General features: G+C 37.9%; 1 protein-coding gene and 2 long non-coding RNA genes across 5 annotated transcripts in view; 1 reads left to right on the forward strand and 2 right to left on the reverse strand.

The window, feature by feature from the left end:
* Positions 1 to 1,325: 1,325 nt before the first annotated feature.
* On the reverse strand, positions 1,326 to 3,341 carry LOC111263091 (uncharacterized). Of its 3 annotated transcripts, none has more exons than XR_002682017.2 (3): positions 2,461 to 3,341; positions 2,190 to 2,237; positions 1,326 to 1,990 (listed from the first exon to the last, which is right to left on the reverse strand). It is a non-coding gene; the product is annotated as an uncharacterized LOC111263091 (long non-coding RNA). The 3 variants fall into 3 exon arrangements; XR_002682018.2 differs by lacking the exon at positions 2,190 to 2,237 and having other exon boundaries at positions 2,461 to 2,936; positions 3,049 to 3,324; XR_002682016.2 differs by lacking the exon at positions 2,190 to 2,237 and having other exon boundaries at positions 2,461 to 3,324.
* A 3,902-nt stretch (positions 3,342 to 7,243) lies between these two features.
* Positions 7,244 to 11,718, forward strand: LOC111263092 (uncharacterized). The gene is made up of 3 exons (XR_002682020.2): positions 7,244 to 7,419; positions 10,877 to 11,070; positions 11,597 to 11,718. It is a non-coding gene; the product is annotated as an uncharacterized LOC111263092 (long non-coding RNA).
* Positions 11,559 to 21,217, reverse strand: part of LOC111263087 (neprilysin-1) — an 88,992-nt gene continuing 79,333 nt past the window's right edge. The window contains exons 19-20 of the mRNA XM_022837878.2: positions 15,424 to 15,596; positions 11,559 to 13,746 (exon numbers count right to left, since the gene is read on the reverse strand). Coding sequence (XP_022693613.2) covers positions 13,647 to 13,746; positions 15,424 to 15,596 — 273 coding nt within the window. The 3' untranslated portion in view covers positions 11,559 to 13,646. The remainder of the gene's footprint in view (positions 13,747 to 15,423; positions 15,597 to 21,217) is intronic.

Consider the following 21,217-nt stretch of genomic DNA (forward strand, 5'->3'; position numbering starts at 1 on the left):
CGTAAAAAGCGGAAGTAAGACTCCTATGTACAATTTTTCGAATAACCTGAGTTTAATGCATCTCTCTGGCTCAGAAATTCAGGCCAGAAAAATCCATGGGTTTACCTAATGACCTTGGACTGATTGTGTTCATCAAAGCGCTATTTCCGTTTATTTAGAAAGCTAAGAAAGGGCAGCGATCCGTTGTCAAGAGAAGAAAGTCTTTTGTGTGAAACCACTAGAACTTTAGTCAGCAAATACGCTAGAAGCCTGCCCTTTAATACTTCTTTGTCGACGACATTATTTTGAGCGGCAACGTATGATTCTTTTCACATTCTACAGCACTGGGTTTATGAATTATGAAGCACAAAATGTTCATATTATGCGAATATATATGATTATTAGAACCTGCACTAGTGATTCTCGCCCAAACATATCAATTTCCTTATTTGTAATTTCAATCATTAGTTGCATCTGCTTAATAAAAAATCCTGAGCTTCAGACTCGTTTCTTTGATTAAGAATAAGAAAATCATTATTTAATCAAAGCTCTAGGCAGAGTGAATAGAACAGGTGAAACTGTCACAAATTTACGACGCAGTACATCAGGGTTGAGAAGATCTATTGGAGAGTTACCCGCTATCAACAAAGCAAAAAGCGTGTGTAAAACCTGTATCCCACTTTCACTGTTTTTGTTAATGTCTGTTCGGATTTTACTATTTTGCCGCCCCTACGTTTTATCTGGCCTAACTACTTTTTTATTAATCTTGATTTACTCTTCAGTAATTCAAAATAGGCGCTACTTCGACTTTAATCATATGCCTTGTATGGGTGCCAGTACTCATATCCTATTTTGTCAGGAAATGCACTATAGCTGCATATTTGGTGCTTTTTAATCGTCTTCGTTGCTGTTATTATGAAATCCTATTAAACGTTTTGCATTTTAAAGTTAAGAAAGTCAACAATTGATTTAAAACCATATCCTATTTGGTGTATGGGTCACTTACTTCAGGTTGAGAGAGACCAGGAGTTGGTAATCTTATCATGAACGTATACCCCTTAAATTGGACTGATGCGTTAACAAGGTATGCGCTTCAAATTCCGTCAGCATCACAAGTATAATACAGTTTGTAGAAAAAGGAAAGCTATTATTATATGCCATGCCGTATCAGTATCTACGTTTAGTCTACTGAATTTCTTTAACGATTAAGTACGTATTTGGCACAAAGTATTTTTTAGTTTCCAATCGAAAATTGTGTTCAGTTCCCTTAGCTCAAGACCCCTCACAGCGACTACGGCGTAGAAAGCAATTAAAATCAACCACCACAAAAATTAAAAAAACACGAATATTATGCCGCTATTGACTTCTATTGAACTTTATTCTGAGAAACAATACCATTAGTCTTGTTCTTCATTATTATACAATTATTGCCTTCAACGTGTCGTATATAAACATCTCATTTGTACATTTATGGTACGAAATTAACAAATAAATATATTTTTTTACTATTTGATACCACATGAATTTCGACCACAAGTACTTACTAGATATTAATATAAATTATCGAATAAATTATCGCTCATTGGCTCAGTAAAAATGTACCTCAACTTCACATTAACATTAACGATGACAATAATTTATAGAAGACTTATTTGTGCTTATAGGAGAAGATATCTTACATGAGGTTTTTGGATGACATCCATATTGAATGTAGTTATGATCTAGTAATAATAATCTATGTTACTTGACGACTGTTCTGATGCTGTATACGCTGAATACGAAAGAGGCAATATCTGTTGAATTAAATGAAAACGATATGGCACAAAAACTACTCTTGAGATGGCAAATTATATAACTACACAGTGTAATTCTCTAAACTTGTGTTGGAGTAGTTGTTATTAGTAGCCAGCTAGAGTAGTCGGAAAGTTTTTAAGTTGAGATGCGTTCTTTGTCTCACTACGATGCTTCATATAATGGGTGGCAGTCACTCTGTATCACGCCATACGTAGACCTGAAATACATGTGAACATGAAGCATGAAAATGCGTATCAGACTATGTGTCAGCAAAAAGTATCGAGCACAAGAAAAGTCCACTCACTTTCATGCTCACAAATAAATACAATTGTAATCATAATGACAATATAATATATATCATACCTGTACTCTGATCCAAGTAGTATAGTACCCTGTCGTAATAATATTTTACTTACGGTGAAAATGAGGTTGCCAAAAATGCGAAACTGACTCGAATTATCTTCCTAAAAAAAAGCGGCCCGAAATGAACAAGCTTTCTTTTATTTAGTGGTTCAGCGTTTTTTCTTTATACAAACATAAAAACACAAATATTGTCAATAAGTGACCGCACGGCCAAAGTTACTGCGAGAGAATTGCCTTATATGCCTACAGAGGTTAATTCCTATTGACTAACTAAAGGCTTACTAAATTAAATACCAAATTCATAAACATTGTAGATTGTTGTACCTTTAACTTGTCTCCTCGGTCTTCTTTAGCTCTTACTACTTTCATGCGCCATGTACAGGGAATTCCCGGCATTACGGCGTTGTAAACTTGTAATTTTTTGCTTGAGCGACGTCATTTTACCGTTTTTAATTGGGGTAGTTCAAAAATAACGCCCTCTTTACAGTATGCAATCGGCGCACGATGATATCAGGACTCATAGTGATGATGGCAGGCGAATACTAGAGGTATGCCGTACAAATGTCAGATATGTAACAGCGCCAGTATGACACCAGATCCAAAAAATAAGCCGTGGAGTGTTGCTTCAAGCTTGCCTGTCACTCCGGCTTCAGCTACTAGTGGCCACTGACTGTACAGGAACATTCCGTAGCCTGTCAGAAGCACCATAGATATAACGAACTGTCGTGAACGTACCAGTAACATCACGACAATTGTTTTCGATCTCAAGCGTGGGTAGATGTTGACTCGGTTTAATTTAACTGCAAGGTGAAACCCCAGTTGTAAATTCACAACTACGGCAGAACAAAGCAACACGACTCGTTCTACGCCCTCGCACATTCACGAAACCAGTGGGAAAGAGAAACTGAGTACCTTTTAGAACGACTATCGCAAACTAGTACACAACTTCCAATATGTAGAACGGGATACAGAAATGGTCATTGTTATAGCATGGGCTTGGAGACATTCCATTAGACACACGTGGTATAACGCTGGGCGAACACTTGTCATTCTTGTAAAAGTAGCTAAAAAAGGACTCATTTAAAATTAACTTCATTATTTTGTTTTTTCTCTTAAGTGCGGTGAATGTTAGTCTCTGTGTGTACGCCGTTTGTTTAGATTGTTCTGCACGACAAGTTCTTATTTTCGAACAGTCTTGTAAGTTCTGCTGGATTTTCTACCAAGAAAAACCATAACTCCATAACACCGCCAAATACCGCATGTGTCCAGTCTTGAGACATTAATAGAGAAAACAGACAATGGCTAGGTTTATTTGCTAGACCCAATGGCATGTCGTCTGCTGTGGCGCGAATAGTTGGTTCCATAGAACTTCCAGGCTGGCTATGAATTATATTTTACCAGTTAATTTTTTTCAAAACCAAAAAAAAGTGCTGTTAAAACTCTCAACAGTTTATGTCAAGTTAAATACTAAATAAATTACTTTGTAAGTTTTTTCGCAGTTATGGGCATTGATAAAAGCATTTTCAGCGCTCGGTTATCACAAATAAGTGAGTTGAAAACGTTTTTTATTTCTTATAGATTCAACGTACGTGTATTCATTAGTTGGACTAGAATTAGAGATCTCTGGTTTTTTCGACCAAAAATGAATTGCGTACACCGCAAGCAGAACCGGGAAACGATGGAATTTAAAAATAATGAATTTGATTTCATGCATTACTTTGGCCAGCATAACGAGTTGTGCTGATCAACCTTTGAAACTTTAAAGTCAATCGAATTTACCGCTACACTTGCTCCATACTTATTTTATAAATGACGCTGGCCTTGTTCGATATTAAGATAGTGTCGTAGCTTATTACTGATTCCAGGTAGCGTAGGAACACCTTTCGTCGAAACAGGTAAAAATGGTCGACCGAGTTAAATTTGTGTTTCTAAATCACGTTATGGGACTGCTTCGCTCATCATTAAACAGATACGTGTACCTACTGTGCTACACACCGTTATGTGCAAAAAATTTGAGATGCAGATTCACGCAGATTTTCTTATTGCCTCCACTTGTTTAAAGTTCATCAGTACGTGAGAGAAAAAGATAACGGAAATCGATTCCTACCTTTACAACACAGAAATAGTGACTAATAAAGCCTGGAAAAAGGCGAATAAGAGCAACCCTACACTAGTTATGCGTTTTGCAGTACAAGTGTTTCACTACATTTTATGTAGGTGGTTTCATTTGCTATATGCTGCGTGCGTTCATACAAGATGTAGTAAAATATGCCCCAAATACTACGCGGTGTCATGCATTGCAATATTTTAGTTGAGCAGTCCCTTGGACTGAACGCAATAATTCTAAAATATAAATTTAATTCATTCATAACATACAATTGTATGCTTACAGATATAATAAATATTCTTTCGTTTTTGCTAATAAACCGATATATCCATTCTGTGTGTACCTTCATGCCCTTTAGCTTTTTTCACGTGGTGTCAGAGTTCACGAAAAAACACTAGTTAAGACGTATAATGCCCAATTTTATCAACAAACGCCAATGATGATTAGGTCACGAGGCTGATATCATATACGGGGCGCGTTTCGACCTTATAAACTGTTTTATGTAAATCTAGTTTGTAAAAGATGTATAAAAGAAATTACGTGCATCACAACAATAGCCTGGCAGAAATAGATCGAGAATCGGTTTTTTAAAAAGATTTGTAAACTTAAATGCACTATTATTAACATATCTTAAATACCTGTACGTGATGACAACAACAAAAACATGAAGGTAATAAATTAGTTTTAGAATGAGGACCAGTGGACTTATCCTTCGGATGACCGGTTTTTCGGGCAGAAACAATAAAATCGAAAGTTTGGCTATCTATAAAATTCTTATAGTAAACTACAATGCTGATGTTTGCGTTAATAGATTGTACGCCGTTTCATCTGAGTGTGTAGGCACGCGAATGGACATCAGTTCTTTAGACCTCGTAAGCACTTGTCTATTTTATTTCCACTCCAGCGCAATGGCCAACTCTCAATTTGGATACCATTTGTACTCAAAGAAAACTTTCCCATGTGGCGCTATTAGAGACGAACTCAAACTCCGTTACTGGCTTGGTGCAAGGCTTGCGGGATACAGTCACAATGTCTTAAGCCAAGGCTCCAAACCGGCGAGTGTCTGAATTATACTTGAGCCCATTCAGATGGCTCACGCTCACTGCCAAACAGTTACCCAAGCTTTGAACACTTAAAGTTAAGCGCCGGCATAATTAGCGGTTCGTGGCCAGCATTTTTACGATTTTGCTTAGGAATGTTTCACATAAAGGAGTGTTCTGTAAGATATAGGCAATATATATAGACAACTAAGTATTTTGTAGTTAAAGACCAAATAAATAAGACAATATACATTTTTTCACAACTGGAAGGGGAATGTAATCGATTAAACGGAAAATACATTAAATCCAGAATGTGACTGACAGGTTAGTTAATCCACCTATTTCCTATCGTAGACCGTATATCGATTTATCGATTTACTGGACAAGAGAAACAGATATAAATATTCACGTCTGAAGTGCAAAGGGATCTATGGCGTTAACTATATCCGACGCATACCTCATCATTAAGGCTAGCATTTAAACTTTTCAAGTTTCTACTGATCAGACGACTGAACTAGCTAGCAACACGTCGATATGTCTTTTTTCAGCAAAGTTCTCCTAACTACAACCCATGCAGTTTACTTTTAAACTTCGGTCGAGGATCATGACACTCTATAAACGCCTCATAGCTTCTTGTTCTGGAACCTTTTCAACACTTCTACAAAAGTCGTGAGATGCACGCGCTCAGCTTCATAGCCATGCAAGTGTCCTTTAAGTAGGTTTTCGGCATTATTGGAATACGGGTGCATTTATCTCTCCCAGGGAACATCTCTTACTTTCAAAAAAAAACTTTAACGGTCTAAAGTTATATTATCAAATTACAGCCACGTTATCCTCGCTCTGCAGATAGATCTTTACTGCGAGAAAGGTAAGTGAACAATCTTTTGCGGGGATATTTAGATTCTACTGGCTACTTATATCGAACTGGCTTATGACACAGGCTTCGCTATCTTTTCAGCCATTTCCGCGGCACAGTAACGTCCGTCGTCGACAGCAATTACCAATGACCGATGCAGTGTAAAAGATAACCATTTAGTTTTGTGATACGGTAGACTTGAGATATAAATAGCATCTATACAGTAAGCTACTCGATATTATTCAATAATTAATTGAAAGCGTACACATTTACCTACTACTCATAGCTAACTGTCGTCGGTTACACGCATGTTCTATTTGCAGTGCGGCTCCTAAAGTTTTGAGTTAATTTCTCAGCTGCATTCCTACCAGATTAATTATCACCATACTATAGATACATAAAAACAGCTGCTATCTTTAACCTCGCTTCTCCTTGCCTCGGGCGCCACTGCAGCAGCTGCTGCTGCTGTCACAACTGTTCTGCAAAATGAGGGTATGCGAGAAGAGTCATGAAATCAGCTCACTGGGAACATACTGTTCCGTCTGCTCCCAGGGAGTATTATCTTGCGAAGCACGGCCATCGTGTAGCGCGAAAGCGAAGTAGTGTGAGGGGGGAGAGAAAAGGCAGGGGAATATGCTCGCAACGCTTATATATTATACATTAGTCACATGCCAGACCATTCTCTACATTGTTTAAAACAAGCAACCTGAACGAAAGAAAGGAAGGCTGTTTTTTTGTCGGTTGAACGGTATTTGTTTAATATGTTCTTATGAGTAGCACGAGTTTACGGTTGTGTTCGGCTGTGCGAATGCTGCTTATTTTAGCTGCTTAATAGTCTCTCTCTCTAATAAAACGGACTTCACCTGCTTTAGACACGAGTGGCTGTTCCTGCGTCAATCTTTCACGGATTTTTCGTGCAGGTTAATTGTTATATATATACATATATATATACGGCTATAAACAGGTCACGAAGCTGCCGATATTCGTATCCTACGATCTAGATAGTAGTATAAACGCATTATACGATAAAATGCAAACATTAAGAAATCTGATAAACGATATGGTATATGTTTAAACGCACTGGTTACTTCTGGCGCAGCTCTGTGTATCCCGCAAAGAACGAGTATCTATTTAATTATGGGAACCTGGGTAGTGTCTGCGAGCTATCATAACGCTTAACGCGTTAGGCTGTTTTCTCTGCAGCGAGAAGCCGTGAGCGCATAGGATTTCCAGCCATTCGATTTCGGTTTCTAATTCCGAAGAATACGTACCACTCAAAGGTATGTTATTGTTGTAGAGTATAACGTTCTCGAGTATTTTGTCGGCTACTCGACACTTGTTTGCTATGGTTGTATGTGGGCGGCGGTACTGTACAATGTAAAGTAGTGCAGTATGTTCAGCAACTGGCGCCCAAGGGAGTGATTACAGCTTTTGAGTAGCGCCCCACGGAGCCATCCGATCATGTATATATGTAAAGCGTATCAGCCGCAAAACGATCTTCCTTCGTCTTACTGCGATGTTTACATGCAGACAGTGATGGTGGTAGCGCCGGTATGCATAAGTAAAAGTTCCATAAATTCGCTTGCTGACTAAAAGTTAAAATTACCCTAGAACAAATTAAAAATATATAAATGACTAAAGTCGATTTACACATCGATACAGTAAGGGCTGACTGAATACGATTGCCAAAATTACATGAACAAAGAATTTCGGTTTGAAGATAAATGCGCAATAACATTAGCGTTCTTTAATCAAATAGGCTTCGCACTGCAATAAAGCTATAACTTAGATAAATTATAGGAAGTTAATCTTTTATTCGAGTAATATGTAACTATCTATCCACAACTGTGAGTCACTGAAACAGAATTCGGCTCGTTGAAAGCACCGAAATTGTCATGCTTCATGTCATTTTCGTCTTTGTGCTGGGCGGTTAGATCATTTCAGTTTAGCCCGTACCTTTGATATATTATAAAATAATGTAAAGAAACCTATATATGGTAGTTGTTCATATTCATATTTTCCATTTTGAATAAATTGAAAAATCAAAAAGTATTGTATAAGCCATTGAGCAAAAATCATACCGATTAATAGCTGTGGAAGCTGTAAAAGAACACATGAGGAAGTCTCAACAATAACTCAGCCAGATCCAAAACATTGCTTTCGTATACAGTAAACTAGGTGGTATACTGTACAGTTTTGAAACATACGTATTGAGATGTCAAGTGTAGAGGTTTCCCAACTGTTAAAGATTATACAATATAGCATAACATCAGCTTATTTTCATTCAATCTAATTGATCATGTGATTTATACCTTCTTTGCGCCAACATTTCTTTAATAAATTTAAGAATGCAAAAGCTTGTTGGCCGTTCAGATCTTTCACAAATTTTGTACTGAACAAGTTCACTTAAAAGGAGCATAATAAATACCAGCATGAACTCGTTTAAATATAGTCTTGAGCATTGCCGTTTTCGAACTGTTTAATGAGATTATGAAGAATATATTCTTACTTGAAACTAAGAAGCATCATTTGGCAGCTGGTTTCAATGTTTATCGGATTTTTTTCTGCGCACCACGAACACCCCGGCGCCTTTATAGCCTTGATAGCGCACGCCAAAAAATTAAGCAGAATAAGATGACTGGACTATGGCATGGTAGAAGAATATCAATACAGATGGAAGACCCCTTTAAGGCAAGTCAGTAAATACTACCGGGAAGGGAACCACATGACATGCGTAAAAGAATCTATTCATTGGTATAAGTTTTTTCGTCGTAACGCCTGTGCTTTCGTGTAAAAATCTAGAAACTTGCTTGGAAATCTCAGGTTTGGTGCTGCAACAACAGCTTGCATCGTACAGCCTTTGGAGCGCCCTATTTATATTAGATGTGAAGCAACGGGTTCATTTTTATTTTGCACAAGTTTTCCAATCTGCTCCTTCTTTGCGTTTCCTAGAGGAGTAGTTTATTTGTAAACATTCGAAACCAGGAAAAAAGTCTCTGGCTTTTTTTTGTTCAAAGTAGGTCGCGCAGCTTGCAAGCCATATTTTTCAATACGGTTTTCTATAAAAACAAAAAGAAGAGGATCCATGGCATATTTTCAATAAAGCCAAGTTCACTTCAGAAGCGTCCATATGGCAATTGATACCTATGGCGCAAACACTACAAATCTCCATAAGGATAAGTTGGTATTTTATGCCTATCGTACAGGGATACTGTCGCGTCTTCGAGTTTTTCCTTTTTGGGGAATCTATGAGGAACATCAGGTGTACTTGTGAGCTATGCCCAAGTCTTGTGAAAAATTAATTGGTCTGAGGTAGATTCCTATAGGTCACAACAGAATGGAATCAGCTGTCCTTGAAGCATTTTTGTAGAAAAAAAGTGGGCCCAGGAATACTTAATTATCTGTGGAAATTTTAAACGATATAATCTGGCTATCTTTAATAGATAACCGGACGACACAGGTAGCAGTCAATTTGAAAATATTGGTAAAAAAGTAGTTATGTTAGAGAATACCGGAATAATATAAACTGATGGCTGTTAGACTGGAAGAACGCTGTTAGGTTTGCCGAGTTAACCGAACGGTTAATAGTTTGTGGGTGTATGTAATCACCGCAATGGCACAGTCAGATTAGCTCGAGAAGGGGGTGTGACCATTGTACACAATTATCATTACGATTATCATGTTCTCGTAGTGAGTCCATTTCGCAGTCGCTTTCCGCGATTTCTAACGACTGCCGACACGCTCCCTTACACCGTTTCGACCTGCGTCTTTTTTTTTATAAGCTTTATAAGCTTTCATAGTGATTCTTCATAACCCTTTCCTTTTTCCACCCTTACAAGAAGCACCTCGGTCGCTTCGCCGCCGTCGCCAGCAGCGGAGTGTTTTACCGAGGATGTGAAGCCTGTTGACCCTGATACCAGTCACCGGTAACTGTCATACTCATATCTCAATTTCGCGTCAACTGCCCCACGTCACTTTTCTCAAATAGCTTTTTTTGACCTCTAGTGGCTTAGCGTCCATGATAATCCGCTAGCCAACTGCGGCTAAATTTATGAAATTCTAAAAGTTGGTTGAAAGATATGGCTTCTATGAAAGAGAACTTAAGTTGCGAACACTATTAATGTCTTATAGTAATTTTAAAAGTACTAGAAGCACTACGTCGGCTCTATATAAAACTAACATCAGGCTTAGGAGAAAAATAAAATTTGTATACTTTTAATAATCAACGCTTAAGTTGACGTATGGTCTATGCTGAAGGACACGCCTGCCTTTTTTGCAGAATCGTGATTAGTCAATAACTAAAATGGATAATTGTTGTTTGAGTAGAAAGTAGCGTGACCCCCCTACGGGTGCGACTCGTTACGAAACTAGAAATTCTAATACATGCATAGACTCCGTCGAATGTGCCGCCTAACTCAGGTAAAAAAAAGTACTACCTTCTGCTAAGAATTGGCTGTTTCAAAGAAAAAGGCTGAAACTTCGAGGTTGACACTAGTATAGTTTCTGCGATATGCTCAGTATACCGACTGTTTCTTCAACCTATTATATAACAATACGAAGGTAATATTGAACTCTTATTTCAAGTGTCATGAAAATATTTTACAATAATCACCTAACTCGAGCAAGCTTAAAAGTGCATGTTCCAGTCTACAGATACTCTAAACTGAGCAACACAATTAGAATTATAGATCAGATATTTTATATCGGACAATCAGCATCACTTTGTCCTTTGGGCAGGTTTTCAGTAAATTGTTCTTCGAAGTGTTTTCATTACTGTACGTTCGGCTGAGGCAAAGTTTTTCAAAATGGAAATTCGGCTGATAATATAGCTCCTGGTATATCTGATGATGCTTGAAGAACTGCCGTATTTCTGCCGCAAAAATGTTCGTCACTGAAACGTCGTCTACAGTTCATTTTTCATATGTTACAAAGTAAGTAGCATATAAATTATACTAGAATACACAATATAATGTATGTAGAAAAATCCTGGAAATTGAAGATGTTAGTTAAAATAAAACGTGATATGAAAAATAGCTGCGAGTAGCTCGTCTCTTTTACTTTTACGAGCACACTTTAGGGAACCAGTGATTTTTTTGCAAACTCGACCAACAAAATTATTGTTTATACTCAGGCTCGATATTGTTTTCAAGTCAAACGCACTATACTTTTGGCAGTAATAAGACTTACCAAACTATAGATCCTATTTTATAGAGGAAATATAACTAATGCAGTATGTAAATAGTGTTAATGTTAAAGACAGCTATTTGTACCTGCAATAAAGCTGCTACGATTGCAGCTTTTGTTGACTATGGAATTGTACAAAGGGATTACGCTATTCTACTAAGCTAATAATTGTTAAGTGTTTTAATTTATATAGTAAAAATTAAATATTTTGTAAGCTAATAGAGAATGAGGTTACTCATGCTATTACTAGTTCATTTTATTAATACTTTTCAGGAAGCAAGGAGGATTTAGGTTGTCAAAAAAGTCGTTTTAATGGGCCATTAACGGCCAGGTCATGAACAAACAATATTCAATTAGTGTCTTTGGTCGTGGGTGGTCGTAAGTAGGTCCAGCATTGACCTTTCGCGGAAATATCAGTTCAGCTGTGACGTGCCAAGCCTTAAGCATACATGCATTTCATACATCTACCAGCTACGCGACTTAGAAAGGCTCGCCGTCTACGTGGCGTTTTCATTTTAATTCGGAAGGTTATTGTAATTTAGGCGTTTGTGGTGAAGACTCACATTTGAAATCAACATGCTGTTCCGCTGCACGGGTGAGCTTGAAATTTTCAGACATGTGGGCCTGATACTTTTCTCATTTATATATATAATATAAATAATATAAATACATAATATAAATAATAAATAAAATATAAATACAAATATAATTTATAAGCAAAGGCAAAAATCTGAGAGTTACTACATTTCCTCCCTGCGGAACTTTGGCTTTTGAATAATATCAATAAAACAATTCTAAATTACTGCAACTCAAAAGCTGTGGTTTTTAGGTGCTCTAAGTCGCAGTTAAATTTGAGTTGAGAATTCCATGGAATGCTAACCGGTCTAGAACTCGCTACTGCAAAATTGAGCAGATATTCTCGGATAAAAAATATTTTTTTATAGAGTAATAGGTAGCAGTATGGCAGGACAGCTTAGAAGTCAAAATGAATCTCAACACAAGGCTAATTATATATCCTGCAGAATATCGACGGATGATGGATGTGTTAGTACATGGAAATATTGCTGGTACGCTCAACGCAGACTGCAACCCAATGTATCCTTTTATTCAAACTCTACTTTAGCTTCGTTGTAATAACTGTTTCATTGCTAGACTATTTCCGCGCCTTAAAAACCTCTGTTTCGTGTTTGATGTTTGATCGGCCATCTGACCTTCAGCATAAAACGATTTCTGTCCGCATCCCAACTTAGATGACAATGTGTTCTCAAGATTAGGGCACAGATATGTTACCCACTAACCTACTTAAAGTTCCTGACATTATAATATTTCTTTTCCGGCATTACGAAGCAGGGGCCGATTGTACTGTGAATAAGCAATAATTAAAATTAGACTATTTAAAGCAACGAGCACTTTTTGGTTAATATTTATATCACTTGAGATAAGAACATATATTACAAAGTATGCATTTTTTTTGCATAGGCACAAAGAAAGCCGAGGTAGAGACCTGTTCCGGTCCGGTCAGCCCCGCTTTAACCAGTTCGATCGCTAAAATTTCATGCAAAATGTAAATAAGTAAACTTATTAAGCTGAGAGCATGATAAATTAATAACAATCGGCTCCCTTTCAAGCCTTGTGAAGTTCTTATATTTTTGCCTGCACCACGTCACTTAGTTGGCGCTGAATAAGATTGATCCATAGCTACAGTTGCTTTCATCAATGATACGTAATGTATGTGATACATATGAAGAAACAAGAAGCTAATGTGTATGTATATATAAATGAGGATATTAAACTTTTACATAGCTGCTGCTTATCTCTCGTGCCGTATTGTCACGCCCTCTCTCTCATATATACTATACTCTAGGTGTTAGCATATTGAAGATTACTTCCTCCTTCAGTCTGATAGGGTAATACAGTAAGAGTCTATATGCTCATCCCGTTCATGTGACGTAATTCCGGAAGTAGAGAATATCATTGTTATTATATATGCAGATATAATGATAAGTCATTTCATGACATCGCGGTCAGCGTTTTTGACGCGAATAACTTGACAGTTTCTGCCACATATCGCAGGCCTCCTGCGTCATCAATTGTTTTTTAACCGAGTTGAGTACTACATGGTAATAATTAATAATTTCACTCTCATGCTGGATGAATTTGCGGTTGCAGTGAGGATAAATATCTAGAAGACTTCTCCAAACTGTGTGACATCGACCACTCAACATTTTTCCTCGGCTATGGCTGGATAGTACTCGGGATAATTTGGTTCTGAATTGGGTGATGAATGCCGCGAGGACTGCACACTTGAGATGACGCACAGATGTTACCATAGCGAGCATTTGTGGATGGGATTCATATTGCTTCCTGGCGGGCAGTTGAATGCTTGGGCGAAGTCTTTAGAGTTTCCGAGGGTGCCGCGGACTCTAGTATCGAGCAGAAAAAGCAAAAATAAAAAAGAAACATACGTGTTTTTATAGCAATAGATTGTGGTCAACATCTCTAGATGTAATCTATTGTTCAATATATGTTCACTTTTCGCCCTTTGACAGGAAAGTAAGTCACGCATGTGATGCTAAGATGTTTCCTCGTAACGAATACATAGAAGTATATGTATAGTGTGAAATAATCACTGTAAAATGATATTAGACCGCACTACTTTTTGTGTCTTTTTGTTTGTTTGATCTTTGTCGACCCAGAAGCGTACCTGGAATCGGTAACTCTGTCTAGTTGATGAATTTCAACGTCCCAGTAACATTTGAACTGAAGCAGTTTTCACCGAACGAAGATGAGACCAACCAAATAGTGAAGCACTGACTGACTCTTTACCTTTTCTTTCTCGTTTGGTCCCCATAACACTTCGCCTCAGTACCGCAACTCCTGATTTTTTTGTTGTCATCAGGTAATAAGTTTGCTTGTTAGAACTTTTAACCAAGCTATCTTTCATTATGTTCGGCGAGACGCATAAGATCATGCTTTCATCATGCATGAAGGAGGTGGCTCATCATTCATAAGCTCAAACGCACGCCAGGATATATGATTGACCTTGAGCGCTGGAGTTGCCCTTTTGTCAAGGGGGCAAAAGAACAGCGTTGTAGCTTAGAGAAAAAGTATTGACGGCTCCTACGCTTCGACTTCCTTTCTACCCGTCAGGCCTACCTAGCGGTTCAACCAGACACTCCAATTTGTATGCGATGGACCGCTTCTCCTGAAGAGCAACTCGACGATTTCGGCGGGCCATGCAAACCGAGGACAAGAACAGAAAGGCATCGTCGTACGGCGTAATGTAGCGGCTGTCCCTGGTGCCGTGCCTACAGTAACTCACCTTAGGCCAAATTGGATATCACGTAGCCAATAGAAGTACCGCAATACAATGCGATCCCATCATTTCACGCTGGCATTACTTTGTTTAATTTATTTTCGATTGTGCACATTTCGACGGAAGGAAAAGTCAAAGTAGAAGATAATATAGGGGGCACTATAAATTCATGCTTGTAGGTCAACTTCATTTTTGGTTTGCTTTGCAGATATGCTTCTACAACTGTCGTTTAGCTTTCAGTGTGTCCTTTATATAATAGGAATGGGCTAAATTTATCTCTTGCAAGAAGTAGCTGTTTATCACTCTACCTAGGTATTTATCGTCTTGCACAGCTAGTAGTAGTTCTAGAATTCAACAAATAATGCCAGGCAATCCATAAAAATTATGCAGTTTAATATTGATAAACATTTCCTATGAATAGGTGTATGGCTTCTACGCATAAGTTGGAGTCACACCATTTACTTATATGAGCTGTCTTTAACGAGTCTTTTAAAAATAATTATATTGCATTTATATCTATAATAATAATGGTTATCATATAGTAGTGATCGGCCATTGTTATAAGTAAGATATAAAGTAGCTCATTACTGTGTTGCTAATGTGCGGTTTATTAAAAAAACACCATGGGTCGCTATTTGCGTCAAGCTAAATGCGTAAATTCTATAGAATTTGTGTAAGAAAGTTATTGTATAGTGTTCCGTTAAACTTACTGAATAAGTAAGGGTTTAGATACATTAGACTAGAAATTATCTAATCTTGATTTTTACTAAATACGTTATCTTACCGTATGGGTCCAGGCGAGTGGACAGCAGTGCGCAGCTTGAATTCTGTCTCCTGCTTATTTGACGATCCGCACCAGATTTGCGCAAAGTTAAGGAAGAAAAGCTGATCATGGGTGAGATTGAGGCCAGGAAGGAGTGGCTCTACGCCGTGAACTTTTTCCCACTTTTTAAACGCCTATAGTTAGCAAAATGAAAAGAGATAATGATTTTGTATTTACTCAATGCATTTTACATATAACGGCGTGGTAGGTGTACAACAAATCGTGACATATAATAAGTGAGCAAATAGTGTTAATCATTAATCAGAAGCTGATTCAAGAGACCTCGAACATAGTTACGTATTTCAATATGAAACAAACAATTTGATTTTCTACGAGAATGAATGAGGCACGGAAACAAGATCGTCGAAACAAGGCACAAAGGGAAGCGACAGTCGCCCTAGAAAGAGAATAATCAATTGCTGCAGTCTGTACTGAGAGGCCTGAATAATATTCTGGATAACTATTTGGAATATCTTAGAATGCACCTCACTGAAAAAACGTATGGCCAAGTACAGTTGTGCCACCACAAAAGTATATAATGAAATTGTTCGTAAAACTGGCAAATCTGACTTTTATACAGTAATAACGTCTCGCCAGATCCGAGGATACTCCACGGAGCGCAAAGTTCTACGCTTTTAAGTGTATATTGAGCTACCGCGTTGAACTGATAAGGTTTTTCCTGCTTAAGTCTTTATTAATCGCTTGATGCTGAGCATTTGCGAGTTGTTATATTTTAATGGTATTGGCAAGCTGTACAATGATTGGGGATGAGTAGATCGGAAAGCCTCTGGTAGCTACTGGACACTGAAAAGGAAGCGGTATCCTAGTCTACAGACTCTTCAAGAGTTTAACAGAAGTACGTGGGTCCTTCTTTACGAATTACTAAAGCCCAATCCAGAGTTTATCCGATGTACACATTTGTGTTAGATTTAAAATGTGAGGGCAATTTGAGCAACTTAAAGTCCTATGGTCAAACACTAACATAACATTTAATGTAGCAACAGTCAAAATGGTTCTGACATTCTAATTATAATCTTTTGTATTGTAAACGTACGATCATCGATTGAATCTTCAAAGTCCTATTGCGGCAGCGTACTCGATGCATCCTTCCTGCCAAATAATTTCCGCTCAAGTCAAGGCGAAAATGACAATGTCCAAACTGCTTATGTATGTACCAATGCATAATCATAGTTTCCAGGGCTGGCTTACTGGCAATTACATAGACAAACAACACCGACGATCAGGATACGCTGCTTGATCTTCAGAAAGGCCGTTTGCCAATGGAAAGGTTTGTTCTGTATTACGCTGGGTAATACCGATATAATCTTAAAATAGAATGCTCGTACCAATAAGTACTCGTCCTTTTTCCAGTTTAGAGGCATACAAACAAGTGGTTGTCTGGTTTGCATTGAAGAGGACTTAGACCGCCTGCCATGCATATATTGTGGGCTTTTCATTTTAGTTCAGCCAGTACTTCTCAGGGCCGCCAGTTGCTAATGACATAACTAGGTGTCCGTTACCGTTGACGTCACACAAAGCCTGTTAATGGAATAGCAACATTTAAATTTGACAGAAAGCTGGATGAAAATAGCAGCACGGTTCCCTCAAAATGCCTTATGAGCTCAAGTAGAAGTTGAAAACGTTGACTTCTTGAGACAACTAATAATCTCTATCCCAGCACCTGTTCTGTCAAAAAAAAATCCGTAATATTTGATAATGAACTGTACGGCTCCACTTCTCTAGGGGGTTTCAAATGATTTCACGGAAATAACAAAGCTTACCGCAAGTATGCGAAATAGCAAACTAAAAGCGTTAAAAAGGCGTACTACCACAAATTAAACGGGTTTGAGTCCTACAGGGTTGTAGCAAAAACTTTCTTTACAAAACTAAAATTCGATGGGCTTTATAGGGATCCGTCCAGTCCGTGGTCTTCATTGACCAATGAAGTGAAATGTATGGTAGGACAAATAAAAAGACAAAGGTCACTGGTAAAATATAGACGAGCAATGACGTATAAACCTATGTTGCTTTAACGTTAATACTCTAACCGTAGCTCTGCTGAACGAACGCCGAGATACTTATTTCCTAGCAAAGTCCATTTAGATGTCCGGATTTCACTCAGTTTTCTTAACACTGTTTGAAGCCAACGAGGTAGGCCTTTTTTTAAGTCAAATTTTTAAAGAAACCCCGAACACTTTCGTGGATAGTCGTGTTTACATTGTAATTCCCTTGTATAGACAAGTTGTTTTTCCTAGAGCCTCAAGTCAATGTGTCCATTACTGCTGTAGTACAACGGGAAAGGAGAGAGACCAGCAAGATAACTACTATCAAATAGCTTGTCTTTTATATCTTTTTGTAAGCATTATGGGAAGTAAAATTAAAAAAGAGCTTGAGGTTTTACATTTCTTCACCTTGGGTGAGCTCGGCCTTCGCCAAGCTCAATGCACAGAGTTGGCAATAACTTACTTGTACTAACAGTAAGTTGGCCGTACTGGTCACGAAAACGTTTGGTTTTTTATCTCAGGGGTTTTTCAATAGAACGCCGAAGTCAGGGGACGTGATGATTCAGCCGGATATTAGCTCCAATCATATTTGGTAAGTTATCGACAGCCGATAAAGGTGAAGTCTCATGCTTTACCACAGGAAAAAGTCAAACTTGGAACTTTTAGAGCTTTATATTGGGTCCATTCATATTTACAGCCCATATTAAATTTCGTGCTTCAAAGGACTATTTAGTTTCCCTGAATGAAAGCAAGGAATATAAGTAATAGGAATATCGTACTTGTAAGTTTTGAGAAGAAAATTAAGTAGCCGAAAAATTTTAACGCTGTGGTTAACTATATTATTTTTAGGACCATACAAAACTGAAACTGAAATCGATTGTTTGGCGACCGGTATTTGCCAGTGGCTTCTATGGCAACGTATTTTAGGGCGATGTCCATGCATGATTCGCACCCGTGAAGCATGATTCGTACATAGACGCTCTTAGTAAAAAAAATTGTAATTTTACGGTTGAAACACCTGAAAGAAAAATTCACTCCTGCTAGACTGTTTGCTAAAACCTTATTAAATCGTAAAACGATAGTGAAAGAGAAGTTGCTAGTATTTATTAGAAATTAATATACGTATATATGTACAGGTCTGTGTGTGTGTATATTATATACTTGGCTGGAAGAAACACTTTTATACTGAATAGGAAAGGCCACATTTTTAAATATGGTACTCTGCTATGTGACTCTGTTATTGTTTAGAAGCTTCTATTATCTGTAAACCCATTTACATATAACCTATCGCCAGAAATTTTTGGTTTAATGTTGAAGAACTCGTCTACCCAAGCTTTAAGGTTCCTTTAATGTCAATGCGCGGTTCCTACTTTGATCCACCAGTAAACGGAGAAGTTGAAAACTTGTCGGCTCAAGGTTGAATAATATAATGTGCAATCAAATCTCTCATTCAAGTATTCAAAGAAGAAACTTTGACTACATTAGTCGTGTGTGATCTTGCGTTGTCATGACCTTGTCTGTCTGGTTTGTAACAAAAAAAAGTCTCTGTTACTCTTAATTCCAGTCTTGAAAGTAGGCCCTTATCGCCCTACCAAATGCAAAGCATAATCCTTTTTGGATAAAGCTCTGGTTGGACAGTGGGCCTCGAATAGCTTGAAGCCATTCAGCCTCTAATTCATGTTGAAGTACAGCGAAAGTCGGTCACTGTAGCCGCATGACGCTCGATACCGGGTGAAAGGTTAAGATGAAGCGTGAAGCTGTGACTCCTTGTTGGATTCAGAGAGTTCATGAGGTACTCATGTTCTGGGTTTTTGTGTAAGCCCAAAGGACTTGAGGTGGTTTACATCAGTCGTGCGGCTGCAGCCTAACTTTTTAGCCGATTCCCGCGTTATTTTCGTCTTCCTTCAAAAGTGCCCTCAATGGTCGTCATCAAATTCAGATGCTCGGCCAGTACGGGGAGTGCCCTTTAGGCTGCGAATACCGTTTTCAAATGTGACAACCGCTCTTGAGCAATATTTTTAATGATAATGTCGTTACCGAACACCGGTTAAATTTCCCTTGCTGTTTCGGACAAGAGACATACTGCAAAAGGTGTCGGAAATGAACTTTTTTTATACATGAAATATACATCTTTGCCTTTGCAATACAATAGCTTTACGACACGCTGATAGAGAGAACGGGATATCAAAAATAAACAAATGAGGGGAAGAAAGCGCGACGACTTTTTTCGAACCCAATATTTCTGTTTTACTGATAAAAAAAAAATTAATTAGATAAACGCAACTTAGGTAAACGCGAAGTATAGATCCTAAATATTAACTGCCTTTCAGCTATTAGATTACAAACAGTATTCGTGCTCCAAAACTTGTCTCCTTTTGTCATACGCTGTTGCATCGTTACGTTTAATTGGGGTGACTTTCATATGCACCGGGAATACATAAAAATAAAATTTTTATTAATTTTTATTATTTTATTAATTTTTATTGGATCGAAGAACGATTTCTTTGATTCAATAAAAATTAACGCTAAACACTGGACAAAACATCTAACCGTATTTCCTAGTGTGTTATTCTTTGAACATACCATACATTACAGAGATTTCAGGCAAATTCAATTGGATTGCCTTATCGCATTCTCATATCCAGTAAATGTGCTTGAAGCTCTGGGAAACAAATGCGTGCGGTTCTATGTGATAGAACATCGATAATATGGATGTAAGATTTAGGTTCACTCTCCAAGCTTCATATCAAGCAGGATAGCAAATCTTTTGCTCTTATGCTTTAGCCTGACCTATTTCTACTCCGGCACTGTATTACTGCACTTTTCGTTGACTAATGCTCGAAAAGCCGATCAGCTTGGGCCTCAAAACAGTTCCATGATTTTTATATTTTTTTATTTTTATTTTTTATTTGGTTATTGTGATTATCATCGGGTCGAATGGACAACTTTCTAAAGGAGTTACATCGCTGGTTGAGTTGATCTCAGGCTGAACTCGGCGAATTTCTTGCGGATCGCCATATTTATGTATGATTATGGCATATATTGAACATGCACACATTCCAAAAAGGTGTGTCTCAAGGTGGCATGTTGCTGTTGTGTAAGAGTATTTTTAGAATCTTTAATCATTTCCACCGATGGTGTTGTTGTTGTTGTCGTAGTTTTAAAATCGATGTAATTCATACTACAGATGATAATATGTCTTTCTGCCTAGGTACAATTTTATCCTAGATGGCGCTGCAGATGTTATAGTAAGTGGGGCTTTGGAAGTGATTGCGGCAGCGCCCTCGACGCCACACAGTCCTATTCGATCATTGGTGTAACGTTTGCCGCCTAATATTCTTTCGAAACAAACTTCTCGATGAAAACGATGCGCGGCCCAACAGAGCAGGTGTCCATACAATAGCCGGACTCCACCCTAACGTTAAGAAGAAGACTCCTAGGCTTTACGCTCGTAATTATTTTGGCTCGAATGTTCGATGACGAAGTGCTCGCTCTTAAACCAACCAGTACGCAGATTGGCTGGTGGAAGAAACTCTTAGCGATGTGGTTATTAATTTTATGGTTATCATTATGATCATAAATCTATCGTTAATCCTTTCACTAAGAGAAGGCTTCTGCGAGCCTAAGTATATACCCACATGTAGGCGTCATAGCTTCTCTAAGTCTTTCTTGTTCATTCAAAATTTGCGAGAGCTTGCTAGCTAACAATGACGGCATACCTGTAAATGTATATATATTTGATATACTTGAAA

The sequence above is a fragment of the Varroa jacobsoni genome, unplaced genomic scaffold (assembly GCF_002532875.2).
Source record: "Varroa jacobsoni isolate VJ856 unplaced genomic scaffold, vjacob_1.0 scaffold_733, whole genome shotgun sequence".
Lineage (NCBI taxonomy): Eukaryota > Metazoa > Arthropoda > Arachnida > Mesostigmata > Varroidae > Varroa > Varroa jacobsoni.